Source organism: Monodelphis domestica, chromosome 2 (assembly GCF_027887165.1).
Source record: "Monodelphis domestica isolate mMonDom1 chromosome 2, mMonDom1.pri, whole genome shotgun sequence".
In the NCBI taxonomy this organism is placed as follows: domain Eukaryota; kingdom Metazoa; phylum Chordata; class Mammalia; order Didelphimorphia; family Didelphidae; genus Monodelphis; species Monodelphis domestica.
This window is the reverse complement of record NC_077228.1, coordinates 487,575,008-487,589,111: the sequence shown is the minus strand read 5'-3', so window position 1 is coordinate 487,589,111 and position 14,104 is coordinate 487,575,008. Positions and strand designations below refer to the sequence as shown.

General features: G+C 37.9%; 1 protein-coding gene across 1 annotated transcript in view; it reads right to left on the bottom strand.

Annotated features, from left to right (window-relative positions):
- Positions 1 to 5,499: 5,499 nt before the first annotated feature.
- SLC22A15 (solute carrier family 22 member 15) overlaps positions 5,500 to 14,104 on the bottom strand; it is a 97,742-nt gene continuing 89,137 nt past the window's right edge. The window contains exons 11-12 of the mRNA XM_001364043.5: positions 10,790 to 10,978; positions 5,500 to 9,878 (exon numbers count right to left, since the gene is read on the bottom strand). Coding sequence (XP_001364080.2) covers positions 9,792 to 9,878; positions 10,790 to 10,978 — 276 coding nt within the window. The 3' untranslated portion in view covers positions 5,500 to 9,791. The remainder of the gene's footprint in view (positions 9,879 to 10,789; positions 10,979 to 14,104) is intronic.

Genomic DNA, 14,104 nt, shown 5'->3' with positions numbered 1-14,104 from the left:
AATGCCCCACCCCCCCAATCTCTCAATAAAATATTATATTTTAAACAACTGACATCCAGAGTCATATATTTTTTAATAAGTGGTAAAAGAGGGTGAACTTTGAAATTTCAAAGGCCCCCTCAATTCCCACCCCATATACCCCCTTTACACATGGGTCCCCTGAAAGCTCTCCCAAGTCTGAGGCATGTCATATTCAAGTTCCTTGATGATTGATTTCTTTTTTCCAAAAAATAGAGCCCTAATTAGTGGAAAGAAAAATACTTAGATAATTTCAGTCATTTTGTGTCCAAATTTTTGTGTCTCTATTTTGGGTTTTCTTGGCAAAGATCCTGGAGTGTTTCCTTTTCCAGTTTATTTGTCATATGAGGTAACTGAGATGAACAGGGTTAAGTGACTTGTACAGAGTCATGCAGCTAGGAAGTACCTGATTCAAATTTGAACTTAGATCTACCTGATTACAGGTCTAATGCTCTATCCACTGGGCCACCTCCTGATTAATACAGTGAAATAACTGATGAATAGTTCCTCTTCCCTACAATAGGCACAAGAGGTATATATCTTCCCACATCCTATCTGTGAGAAAGCAGATATACACAAGTAACATGTAGCCTGGGAACCCATATGATGCAATGGACAGAACGTTGGAGTCAGAAAGTCCCAAGTTCAATCCTATTTAGGCTCAGACTCTTAATAGCTGTGAGACCCTGGGCAAGTCACTTAACTTCTCCCTGTTTCAGTTTCCTTATCTGTAAAATGGGAATAATACAACATTTCCTTGCCAGGCCTGCTGTGTGGATCAAGTGAGATAATATTTATAACACTCTTTGCAAACCTTAACAAGCTATATAAATGTTGAGGCAGCTAGGTGACCCAGTGGATTGAAAGCCAGGCCTAGAGATGGGAGGTCCTGGTTCCAATCTGACCTCCGCTACTTCCCAGATATATGACCCTGGGCAAGTTACTTAACCTCAGCTGCCTAGCCCTTACCATTCTTTTGCTTTGGAATCAATACTTAGTATTCATCTAAGACAGAAAATGAGTTTAAAAGAAAGAAATTTAAATGCTAGCTATTACTATGAACTCACACTTTTGATGCTACTGCTTATTCCCCAGAAAATCTTCCAAAGCCTTTTGGTGATGGCATCCATCAGCTGGTGTCCTCTCCTGACCAGTTCTCTCTACCACGCTGCTCTCTGTTGGGATCTTCAGGGAGCTGCCCTCTCCTGGATGTCTTCACTGTTGTTGCTACTCACTCTATTGACAGTTGCAGAGTTCTGAATGCTATTAAGCATCCTCACCAATAGGAGGAAGTATCTGTCCACTTTGTCTCATATAATGCAGCCAGACTTACTCTAGGGAGCAGCGAGCTCCCTAGCTAGCAAAGCTGTTAGGTATTTAAGGATGTTTGGGGAATTGACTCTCTGTCATGCCCCCTCCCTATCCTAATCTCACATAGGGTTTGTTCATGTTTCTCTCATTCTCTTCCATTACGACAAATACAAATCAATGATGATGCTTCACTTTGGGGAAGCATTAGAGGTCTTGGTGATCACTGGCTTTTTTTTTTATTCCTGGGGTGCTTCAAGGCACTGGATGCCAGCTTGGTACCCCTTAAATTGCCAGATCCACCAGCTCACCTTTGCCACCCTTACATTCTGGGTGGCTCAAGGGATTTACCAAAGAGTACACAAAGAGGACATTTAATCTTGCAACTCCAACTAGCTTTCAGATATCCAGTCGACATCTTAAACTCAACACATCCAAAATAGAACTCATTATTTTTACACCTAAACTCTCCCCACCTCCTACATTCCCTATTTTCTAGAGAGGGAACCACCCAGTGCTTGAGACTCACAAACTAGGAGTCATCCTGTATTCCTCACTATCTTTCACCCTGACATGTTCCTGTTTTCCTTCCCAAATATAATCCCATCCTCTATTGGAATCTTTCCCCAAGTCTTTCCTTAAGTCCAATGCCTTCCTTTTTATTCTGTACATAACTTACTTGGTATATACTGATTTGCATCTTGTCTCTCCCATTAGACTGTAAGCTCCTTGAGAACAAGGACTACCTTTTGCCTCTTTTTGTATCTTCATCATTTAGCACAGTGCCTGACACATAGTTGGTGCTTAATAACTGTTTGCTGATTAAATACATAAGGCTCCAGTTCAGTTGTGAAAGACTTTATATTTCAAAAACAGGAATTTGTTTTGCCCCTAAGATGTAACAGGGGGCCAATGGACTTTACTGATCATGGGAACAATTATGGTAGACTTTAGGAATACCAATTTGGCAGCTCTGTGGTGGATGTAGTAGAGAAGGAAGAGATGGGCAATTAGGAGGATGTTACAGGAAGATGTGAGGAGAGGCATTTTTTCTTGTTATTAGAAACAGTTTTCTGTGCTATTCATGAAGATGGAAAAGAGAATGTTGTAGGAAGGAAACAAGCATTGTGTTTACTATTATTGACTGGTGTCTACAAAAATGCTCAGATCTTAGGGCAACTAGGTGACTCTGTGGATAGAGCACCAGGAGTCAGGATGACGGGTTCAAATCTGGCTTAAGATACTTTCTAGCTGTGTGAGGTTGGGGAAATCACTTTACCCATTTGCCTAGCCCTTACCCTCTATCTTAGAGTTGTTACTAAGATAAAAAGTAAGAATTTAAAAAAAGAATGCTCAGCTCCACCCTTAAAAAATGCTTGACACAACTATCATGTCAAGCTGTCATTCTACATCTCTTCCTTTTCATAGTCAAGCTCCTAGAAAAAAAGACATATATATTCTTACCTCTGCTTTCTCTACTCTCTTTCATTCACTTTTTTAATCCATACAACTTTTACTTCTCACTTTATTGCTCAACCATAACTATTCTCTCCAAAGTTAATAAATGTCATTTAACTGCCAAATCCAATTAATTCTCAGGTTCTCCTTTATTGTTCTATAGTATGACAGTTGACTATCCCTTTTCTTATTATTGTTTTCCTTCTTTGGATTTTCACAATATTCCTCTTGATTCTTTTCCTACTTGCCTACTGGCCCACCATTCCTCATTCTTTTTTGATGAATCATCCTTCATATCTAGGGATCTGGCTTATACTTGCACTTAAGAGTTGATTGTTAAATTTTCAGTATGAGCATTTGCATTTGGGAAATGAGCAAATGCTACAAATCATGGTTAGGTTTATGGTTTTGTTGGTTATCTAGACATGACATCTAGTGATAAAAAAGTGAAAATCATGAACATTAAACTTTAAAGTGTATCATATATATATATATATATATCCCCTTGGGAAATGAGTTGTTAAATAGTTACCAGGTCATTCCCTGCCCATCCCCCCAATCTCTTCTCCTTAACTATGGGTATACTCCAAGGCCCTTTCCAGCACTCTTCTCTATATATAATCTTTCAGGAACCTCATGAAATTCCTTAAGTTCAAGAGGACTTTCCTGACCTGAGGTTTAGTTCCACATCAGCAACTGCCTGTTGAATATTTGAAACTCAATCTGTCCAAAAGAGAACTTGTAATGTTGCCTTCCCAAAACTTAACTGTGTTCAGAACTTCCCTGTTTCTATAGAAGGTATCACTATTCCAGTCATGTGAATTCAAATTCTTGCTCCTCATGCTCCCTCATCTAAATATTTGTTGTTGTTGAGTCATTTCAGTCATGTCTGATTCTTCACGACCTCATTTGGGGTTTTCTTGGCAAAGATACTGGAGTGAATTTTCATTTCCTTCCCAGCTCATTTAACAGATGACGAAACTGAGGCCAACAGGCTTAAGTGACTTGGCCAGGCTCACTCATCTAGTAAATTCTGAGGCCAACTTTGAACTCATGAAGATGAATCTTCCTGATTCCAAGCCCAGGGCTCTATAAATTATGATACTTACTGTCCCCCATCCCCATACATAATCTCATTGATTCTACTTTTTCCATCTCCATTCTCTTCCCTCTACTCATAGGTCTATCACATTATTTCAGACCCTACACAACTCTCATCTAGACCACTGTAAATTTAACAGTACTTTTGTTTCTCTTTCTCTTCTTCTTCTTCTTCTTTTCCTCCTCCTCCTTCCTACTCTTCCTCCTCCTCCTTCTTCCTCCTCTCTCCTGTATAATTGGAAATCTGTTACCCTAAAAAAGAACTACATTTCCCAGGAGCCCACTGACTTCCTGTCATTATGTACTTCCTGTAGATAGGGGATATTAGGTGGGGATGTGGAAGGACACACCTCTTTACTTCTGGTCCTGAGCTTGGTGGTGGTAAGGTGGGTGTTTGAACTGGCTGATCAGCCATGGGCATGTAGTCTTTATTTTGTATCTTCTTTATTCCTTGATTTCTAATGATTATTTAATAAATCCCTTAAAATATAATATTTTTATTAGATATTAATTTTTACACTCCCCATACCTTCTCTTTTGGTATCAATTCTAAGACAGAAACACAATGACTTTGAATATAACATGCATATAAGTTATTTTCCCTTTATACAATGTAAGCTTCTTAATAGGAGAGAGATTTTCCTTTTATCTTGGTATTCTCAGGGGCTAAGTCCAGTGAGGTTCACCACTAGGATGACTACAGGGTGATGAATTTTTTGGCTGTAGTAACTCACAAAACCTAATATCAGCTCAAATATAGGGAGGTTTTAATCTATGTCAGTGGAGATAGGGTCATCAGTATTTATAAAATCATGCACTTTTAAATACTGAAATAATGCATTATCATAAAAATATTAAAAGATCTCTAGCCCAGAGACAATTTTTATGATCCTGATGATATCAGGACTATAGCAACCATTAAAAAAAAAACATTAGACATGTTTTGGTAGATGTCTGTTGTTTATGCTTACTAATATTTGTTCCAGGGGTCATGCCTCTGCAAGAGACCCTTCCATGACCCATTTTCCTCATTAAAAAAATACATATGATGTTTAGAGTGATCTCAACTTTCCCCATCTGTTTTAGCTCTTCCATAGAACCTCCCCACAGATGCTCAACTGTTTTCCTCTCTTTCAGTTCAGTCCTGGGCATAGAATGAATACGTTAATAGGGCAGGGCAGTGGAAGGGTACAAGGTTCCATTAAATAACCATTATCTGACAGACCTTACAATAACCCTATGGTTATTATTATGACATCATTATCCTCATTTTACAGGCAAGGAAACTGAGGCAGAGGTTAACTGTCTTGCCTGGGTTTACACAACTAGTAAGTGTGTGAGGTTAGATTTGAATTATAGATCTCCTATCTCAAGGTCAAGTGCTCTACTTTTGCATCTTCTTAGTGTAGTGAAAAAAGAGCTTTGGATTCTGGGAGGATTAGAAACCCTGAGCTCTATTCCTAACTTTGCCACTAGGTAGTTTAGTCAACCTCTCTAACCCTGTTTTTGTTTTTTCACCTAATTTGGAGTTAAAAGTCCAAGGTTTCAATCTCCACTGGGCTCCTTAATTCCAAATCAGTGTAAGTTTTTGTTACTATGAAAGAACACTGACAATTATGTTTTCAAATGATTTTTATTTTTTCTTGGGAGTGGTGAAGACAAAACTTTTGGTGCTATCTTGTCTTTCTCTGTACCTCAACTCTGACCAAACTCTGCCAAAGCCCACATCCCAAAAGGCACCAGTACACCATCCTGACATGCTGTATAAGAACAAAATGGCTCAATATTCTGGGATCCTTCATTAAATGATCAAAGAATGACAACATTGAATTCATGTATTAAAGCTTCCTCAGTCCTTTGTACTCTCCCAATATTAAATATGATTAAACGAGGTATACCTGGGGAGGGATGACACGTTAAGAATAAAATTACAAGTTATCTGGACACAGCAACAAAGATATCAATTACATGTTCAGTAAGAATAGAAAGCTACCCCCAAAATCTCAATTAATTAGGCCAGTCTAAGGATCATGATCCTTATGATCCTCATGATTGGGTGATGTTTATTGATATCAACTGTGGCTGGTCTATCATTTAATACTGAGGAATGCCTGCTTTCTAAAGAATGATCAAATGAGGCTTCCCAAATGAGTCATCTCTCCCCCTTCAAGTCCTTGATTGCTCCTTTGACCATCCCATTGCATCTTTGTGTATACAAAGGCCATCATTTTTCACATTTGTGTCCCCCATGCTAGTACAGTGATTTACATGTAGAAATCACTCAATGAATATTTGCTAAGTTGAGTGGAACCGAAATGCCCCACCACACTGGAGGCTGTATGGGCAAAAGGTTATCCCAGGGATAAACTACTATCTTCCCAAATGGGAAATATCCCTTCAACAGACCTTTGTGTTCTGGGCAACCTGTTTATGATCCTTCTGCCCAGGGAACACTGGGATACCTGAGATTTTTTATTGTTGTTTTTCAGGAGAAATGAGAACTTATTTTGGACACACAATCAGAAAAAAATGTTTCACCCAAATGACTGCAAGTAGGCACAACACTGAATGAACAAAAGGAATTTTTAGTTTACCCTGAAATAAACCACATATATCTGTACTTTTGTATGCAGTATCACCCACTAGAGTATCCTTAAAGTCAATATTCCTCAAAAATTAGTTAATGGAACAGATATTCATATGATGCACTCTGAGAAGGCGAAAGATGGAAGAGATGGCAGCACTTCTTTGGGGTAAAGGACTTTTTTTTTTATTCAGCAGCAGCTCCCTGGCAAGTGAGTGATATAAGCACTGTCATGCCCTAGCCACTGAAGTTCATGGGAAAATGGCATCCATTATGGACAGTGGAGACTCAGGTCTAGGACCAAAAGAACCTCCATAAAAAATACTGCCCCCATTGAGATCAGACCATTACAAAGGAGTGTAGGCTCATACTTGAAGACTCTTTTCCTCCCAATGGCAGAAGAAGCTTGGTTAGATTTCTCCAAATCCCAAAGAATTCTCTTGGGACTCCATAATTCATGGATTTGAGCCAGGATAACCTAAGGCACCTTTAGTAGCAGGGGCTAAGAAAATGAAAATGATCCTAAGGATCACCAGGGCTCCTCCTTTTAGAAATTAGAGATAGAGATGGGAGCAAATTTCCCAGTTTGTCACTGGCCTAGACTTAACAACCAGGCACAGTGAGAAGAGAAATGGTCCCAAATAACTTAAAATAGAATTGGCAATATTAAGAAAAATACATTAAAAAGATATAAGAAAAATAAAGAAGAATTGAACTTAATTTTATGCAACTTAAACATAGTCATATTGATAGAATGAAGCAAGGGATGGGGGGATGTGAGTCTGAAGTCCAGAGGGGCTGGGTTTGGGGGACAGGGATTTTTAACATTTTCTGTCTTATGGACTCCTTTGGAAGAGCAGTGAAGCCTATGGGACCCTTCTCAAAATCATGTTTTGTTAAAAAAAATTTATTTGTTTGTTGGTTCCATCAAATTCCCAGGTGTCTCCCTTCCTCCTTCCCCTCCTTATACTTGACAAAAAAAGCATATATAAACTGTGTTTTTCATGTTTCTATTTATCAAGTCTTTTTCTGGAGGTGGACACTCATGAGTTTATTCCACAGAATCATGTTTTTAAATGCATAACATAAAAAATATACAATAACAAAAGGCACCAAATATATGGAAATGAAGATGTAATTTACTTCTCATTTAAGTTCAGTGATCCCTTGAAAATTTCCCAAGAACAGAACCTCTTCTCTAGGATTTCTCCAGGGATCAGCAAGACACAGTAACTGGAAAGCAAGGTTGTTGGGGATTCCTGTCATCCTCCTTTGAAATGTTCTTGCAATGCTATTGTTTTCATAGAAAACAAGGGAATCTTCTCTTCCTGGAAAGCCACCCAACTCAACACTGTATGTGCCAGAGTTAACACACAACATCTCTTAAGGTGTGCTATAGAAAGCAATCTTTACAAGTCAACTTTGATATTTTCCAAAGGAAAGTATTCAGGGAACTATGTGCCATTCATGTTGGCTCCTGAAGCAGCAGCAGGAGCAGCAGCATCTATGGCCCATTGATTTCCAATGAACTTCTAATGCAATCTGGAAAACAACTATGGAAAGTAGAAGTCAGAGAGGTAATGTCTGAGCTTGTCAATTAGCAATACAGATTAAGGTCAAGACAAACTAAAAGCCAGCTGACAGAGATCATATGCTCTCTTCCCCAAAGCTAGAAACATCCATCCCTTTTAGGTATTCCCCTTCATGGAGAATCAGGCTCTACTCCCTAGTTCCCTTTATGCATACTTTTGGGGGGCCTTAATTCCAAACAAGATCCTCCAGCTGCTCCAGAAATCATTCCATTGAATCAGAAAGATCTGGGGGCTGGAAAAGATACTCCTTCAGAATAGAGATGTCAATCATGTGGTCCATGAGCCCTGGTCCCACAACACTACTCAGTGTAGCTCTGGCCAGATTAAAATGCAATTGGGGGGCATCTAGGTAGTTTAGTGGATTGAGAGCCATGCCCAGAGACAGGAGGTCCTAGGTTCAAATCAGACATCAGATACTTTCTATTTATGTAATCTTTGGCAAGTCACTTAACCTCCATTGCTTGACCCTTCTGCTCTTCTACCTTAAACCCAACACTTAGTATTGATTCTAAGATGGAAGGTGAAAATTAAAAAAAAACAAAAACGTATAATTGGTAAATATTTCACTAAAAATAAAATTGAATAGAACTTATATATTGTTAATATGTGGTTTTCTAAGTCGATATGCAGCTCTCAGAGATCCTTATACATAGTTTAGTGGATTTCCTTTCTATTTGAATTCACGCCATTGCTCCACAGGTCCTGTCTCATTTGACAAATCAGAAAACTGAAGCCATGAAACATTAAATGGCTTATCTAGGGTAATGTAGCAGAGATGTGAAAGAGGTAATATGAGTCCCTCATCAGTGGGAGCCAAACCGCTAAAACTTCAGAAAGCTTCTTTGAGTGGGTTAATTTTTATTTATCTCACATCTCTCCAATTAAAGGCACGTGTAGCTAAGGTAAATCTTTAACAAGAATTCTCATTCTTTTGGCATGGACCCCTTTGGCAGACTGGTGAAATCTACAGACCCTTTCTCAGAATCATGTTTTATGGTCGATTTTCACAATTGAAGGAGATTTAGAGGCTAATTAAATTAGACATAATTTTTTTTCTTTCAGTTTCCTAGAGTCCGTGACATCTGTTCAAAGACTTGGGGGTGGTCCATGGACCCCAAGTTAAGAACCCCTGATCTTTAGGTTTAGAATTCAGCTAGAAGCTCAAAATTTGAGCCTTACCACTAAACAATTATGAGCTTTCAGGCATATCATTTCCTTTCCTGGCACCTTTACCATTGATCTCCAGTGAAAAGGGAAACACTTATCTGCCTGATGAGGAAGGAGTGCTAGTAAGAATAAACAATAAATACTGTTTAACATTAAATAACGATAAGGATGTACCTGTTAGCCTATCAAAATGATAAGACAAATTCACACTTCCACCTTCAGGCAGAAGGATATTCCTAAGATTCAACTTATTGAAATATGTCCTTTGTCATTTACGAACACAGATTTATGCTCTTTGGCCAGTGAGTCACATATTTAAGCTAATCTCAAGTCCAAGAAAAGTTTAGGATGCTTTTCCAATGAGAATATCAGAATTTTCCTTGCTGTGGAAATGTCTCTCATACTTCTCTTCATGTCCCAAAGGAGATTTCAGAGTCCAGAGGAGCACTGTCTACCTTCATCCTATTGCTGTTTACTACTCTTTTCTGGGTTCACTGGGAAATCTGTCTGAAGCCAGAGGCATGAAAGATGGTTTGAGGACTATGGAAAAGACCTTGATTTCCTCATTTGATCATCTGAGTCTCTTCATCAGCATCATAGAACTCTTCTTCATAACTTTCACTGTCATCTGGGCTCTCCTTGTCTTCAGACTGAAACGAGGAGAAAAAAGATAATAGGAAAGTCATGGGATGGAGTTTCAAAAATGAAAACCAATATCCAAGACATCCAACAAATAAGTAGGTTTAATATTATCCTCTACTCCTTATTGCAGGAATTAGCCTCTGAAATGCCTTGAGAAAGCTAACAAATCATCTGTTATCTTTACTTCATAGAAAATCTGTAGCTATTAGGGTCCAAATAGTGTTTCTAGAACATCTATCTCAGTTATACGTAACCTTGTTCAAGAATTCTTCTTTTAAAACTGAGGGGACATCCCTTGATTGGGATATGATGGTGATGGAATACTATATTGCAATAAGGAAAGATGAACAGGATAATTTCAGAGAGAAATGGAAAGACCTACATGAACTGATGCAGAGTGAAATAAGCAGAACCAGGGGAACATTATACACAGTAACTGAAATATTGTGGGATGATCAAGTGGTCTTTGCTACTAATAACTACTAATAGTAATACAATGATCCTGGACAATTCTGAGGGATTTATGAAAAAGAATGCTCTCTACCTCCAGAGAAAAAAGTGTTAGAGTAGAAATACAGAAGAAAACATATAATTTATCATGTGCTTATTTGGGTATATGAGAGTTTTGGTTTTACAAGATTATTCTCTTACAAAAATGAATAATATGGAAACATATATTTTTTTTTTGTTTTGAGTGATAATACAGGTGTAACCCAGTGGAATTGCTTATCAACTCCAGAAGGGGGGAAAATAGAGGGGAGGGAGACAACATGAATCATATAACTTTGGAAAACTTATGTGTATGTTTGTTGCTGGAATAAAATAAAGATAACATTTTAAAAAAAGAATCCTTCCTTTTTCAGTCTACATTTGCATCTAAGAGGTGGATCTGAATGAGTAAGAAAAAATGTTGATATACCAGTGTGTGATCCAGTACTTGCAGAGATAATGCTTCATCCCCCAGCCTCCGATATGAATACACTTGGAGATCAGATAGTGTTTCCAGTAAAGGTCTGTTTAGGGTTTCTGGCAACAATAGACTGAGGAGCCCAGAGGACAGGCCAGCCACCCCAAATATGATGAAAGGTAAAGACCACTGCACATATTTCTGTAAGAGGAAAGAAGAAACTCAGTGTCAATTTCTTTTCTAAGCTATTATTGAACAGCACAACTCATCATTTATTTCATTCCTCTCCACCATGATCCTGTTTATGAGAACCTTTTGGCCCTCAAAGGAAGCATCTATCACGGGTAAATTACTTAAGCCTTCCGTGAGCATCTAGAGGTATTATTTAATCAGAAAGATGATGTGGGTGCAATCAGTGAGGAGCAGGAGGTTGCTCAGTGTATACTAGTAGTGTGGAAGATGAGAACAATCTGACATACCTGTGTGCAGACACCTGAATCTGTGATAGGGATGGATGCCCAAGTCTAAACTGTGTCAAGTACAAGATAAGCACTTAAAAGAAACAGGAAACAACTTGTATTTTAAAAATGGCTACCATTGGTAATTGAGATCTTAAAACATTCTATGGGGGAAAAAATTTTAAAAGAAATGTTTCAAAAGTCAAAAAGGACTTTTCATTGGAGGTTGTATCTCTGATGGGCATTTCTGATAAACAAACTAAATCTCCCTTATGTGAGGAACTAGAACATTTTATGACTTTGTTGGTTTTGTCTTCCAGAATTAATATTGATGGCTCCCCATAGATATAACTATTATCACCTAAGACCTCCATTCTGATGACTTCTTCCGACATTTTCTCATTTGAAGGATCACCATCTCCCAAAAACAAAAACCAAAAAAAAAATCTCCTTCCATCCTTACTCAGCACACAGATTTCCATATATATACTCTAAGTGCCTTGGGCCATGAGATTGAGTGAATTTTATTTGTCCAGATAAAGAGAAAAGGTGTTACAAGTATTTTCTTTCACCTAAAGTCAAAAGGAATAAACAGAAATAAATATGTGGATAGATATTAAAATATTCTAGGATATCCATCCAAAGAGAAAAACATTGTTAATCAACAAGTAGCCAGCTAGTGCCTGGTCTAGCTCAAAGAACAAGACATGATATTTTGTGTTAACTTTGTATATAATAGATATTTATTTATTTGTATACACGATATGCTCCCTTATCCCCAATAAGGCATATAAATAAATGCCTTCTGTAATGAATTGAATATGATTCCTTTATAAGAAGGAACAAAACATTAAGGAATTATAGAATAGAGAAGAATATAATAAATGATATGGTTCTTGTTCTATATTTTTCTGTATTTGTTACTGCTCCCCCTTTGAGCTGTTTGTTTTTCAAACATTTTCTGTGGCAGACAGAATGAAGGAATGCCTTATACATGATGTCCATATTGTATACTGAATACATTTTTCCTCCCTAAAACTCTAAGACCTTCCATCTTAGAATCAACGGTAAGCTTTAGGCAAGAGAGGTTAAACGACTTGTCCAGGGTCACATAACTAGAAAATATCTGAGGACAGAGTTGAACCCTGAATCTCCTATCTCTTAGTCTGGTTCCCAGTCTACTTACTGAGCCATCTAGTTGTCCCCTGAATACATTTTTTTTTTCTAAAAAGGAAAAGCCCTAGATATCAAACATACTTAAATTCTGTTATGGAGGTTTTTACTGGAATTTTGTGAGAGAAAGAGAGAGAGACAGACAGAAAGACAGACAGACAGAGAAACAGACAGAGAGAGAGAGAGACAGAATGGCCCAGCTTCAGGATGAACAGAGCCTCTTGTGTCTGGGGGTCCCCTAGGCTTTAGGTCAAAACTTGAAGAGTCAGCATGGTACAGAAATCTCAGCCCCAGATTTGGAGTTGGAAAGATCTGGGTTCAAATAATGCCTCAAATATTTACCAGATATGTGAACCTGAGCACTTAATATTTCTGAGCCTCAGTTTCCTCATCTGTAAAGTGAGGAGGTTTCGATTCATTGCCCTCTAAGATTATTTCCAGTTCTAAATCTCTGATCTTGTATACTCAGAGAAAGATGACATAAAACTGTAGTAACCAAAAGGTGCTCTACCTTTACACTACATGTCCAAACCAGGGAGTGGTTCAAAGAGGCTATTTTAGGATTAACTGAATTCATAGGACTCAAATAATCTAACAGTACTCAGCTAGTAATACAAGGATAAATACTGAGGCAAGCTGACTAGACTTCTTGCCATAAATCCCTTGGTTAGAAAAAAAATTACAGGTGGGTAAGAAAAGAACAGGTTCTGATATGAAATCATTGGGTCTTTTTTTCTTAGAGTTTAAAGGGATCTAAAAGTTTTAGTCTAACTTCTTCATTATGGCTAAGAAATTTGGAGATATAACAGCAATGCTATGAACTCACTTCTACTTGCCGTAGCTGAACTGGCATTTAGGTCCACAAGAACAGGAAAACCTTTTGGTTCATTTCATCCAAAACCCCAAGAATGTTTCCTTACCAAATTCAGGCCATAAATAATCAGAATTTGGAACTGGAAAATAAAATTCCTCAACCAACCTTCATATTTTACAGCTGCGATCTAGAGACTTGTTCAATGTCATGAAGTTAGTGAGTGGTAGAAATTGGGATGGACTCTGGATTTCCAGACTCTCAACTTAGATCTCTCCTCTATAATAGGCTGCTGCTCCTCCTTATATAGATAACAAGAGGCAAATAAGGATGCTAGGGCTAATAAGAGACAAGAAAAGTTCATCACCTTTTAAAACAATCCTGGTCACATATGATAAGACTTCTCATTCTCTAAAATATTTATAAATCTAGCAAAAAAGTCAGGTAAACATGAGCATGACTTTTCCAGTGAGCCAAAAATATTTGCTAACAGTTTATCACAGCTAAACTAAAACAACAATGTCAAACAAGTTATGCCTGGTCACAGAAGGAAGTGACTGACCTGAAACAGATATAGTTTCAACAATAAATCCAGAAATAAATATAAAATGGCAGTATAAGGAAAGAACACCTTTGTTTGATGAAAATATCACCAAGCTGCCATTGGTAGAACACATATTTGAATAGTTTTTTTCTTCAATGATTCACATAGTATCTTTGGATCACAGGCTATGAAGTTGGCTGAAATGTCCCACAAACCCTGCCAAGTAGCTGTCCATGATCAAAAGAACATGGAAAACAATAACTAGTTGATTAGAATGAGGCCACCTTTCTCAGCTGGATAGCTCAGTTTACCCCCATTGCCTAGCTCTGACCACTCTTCTG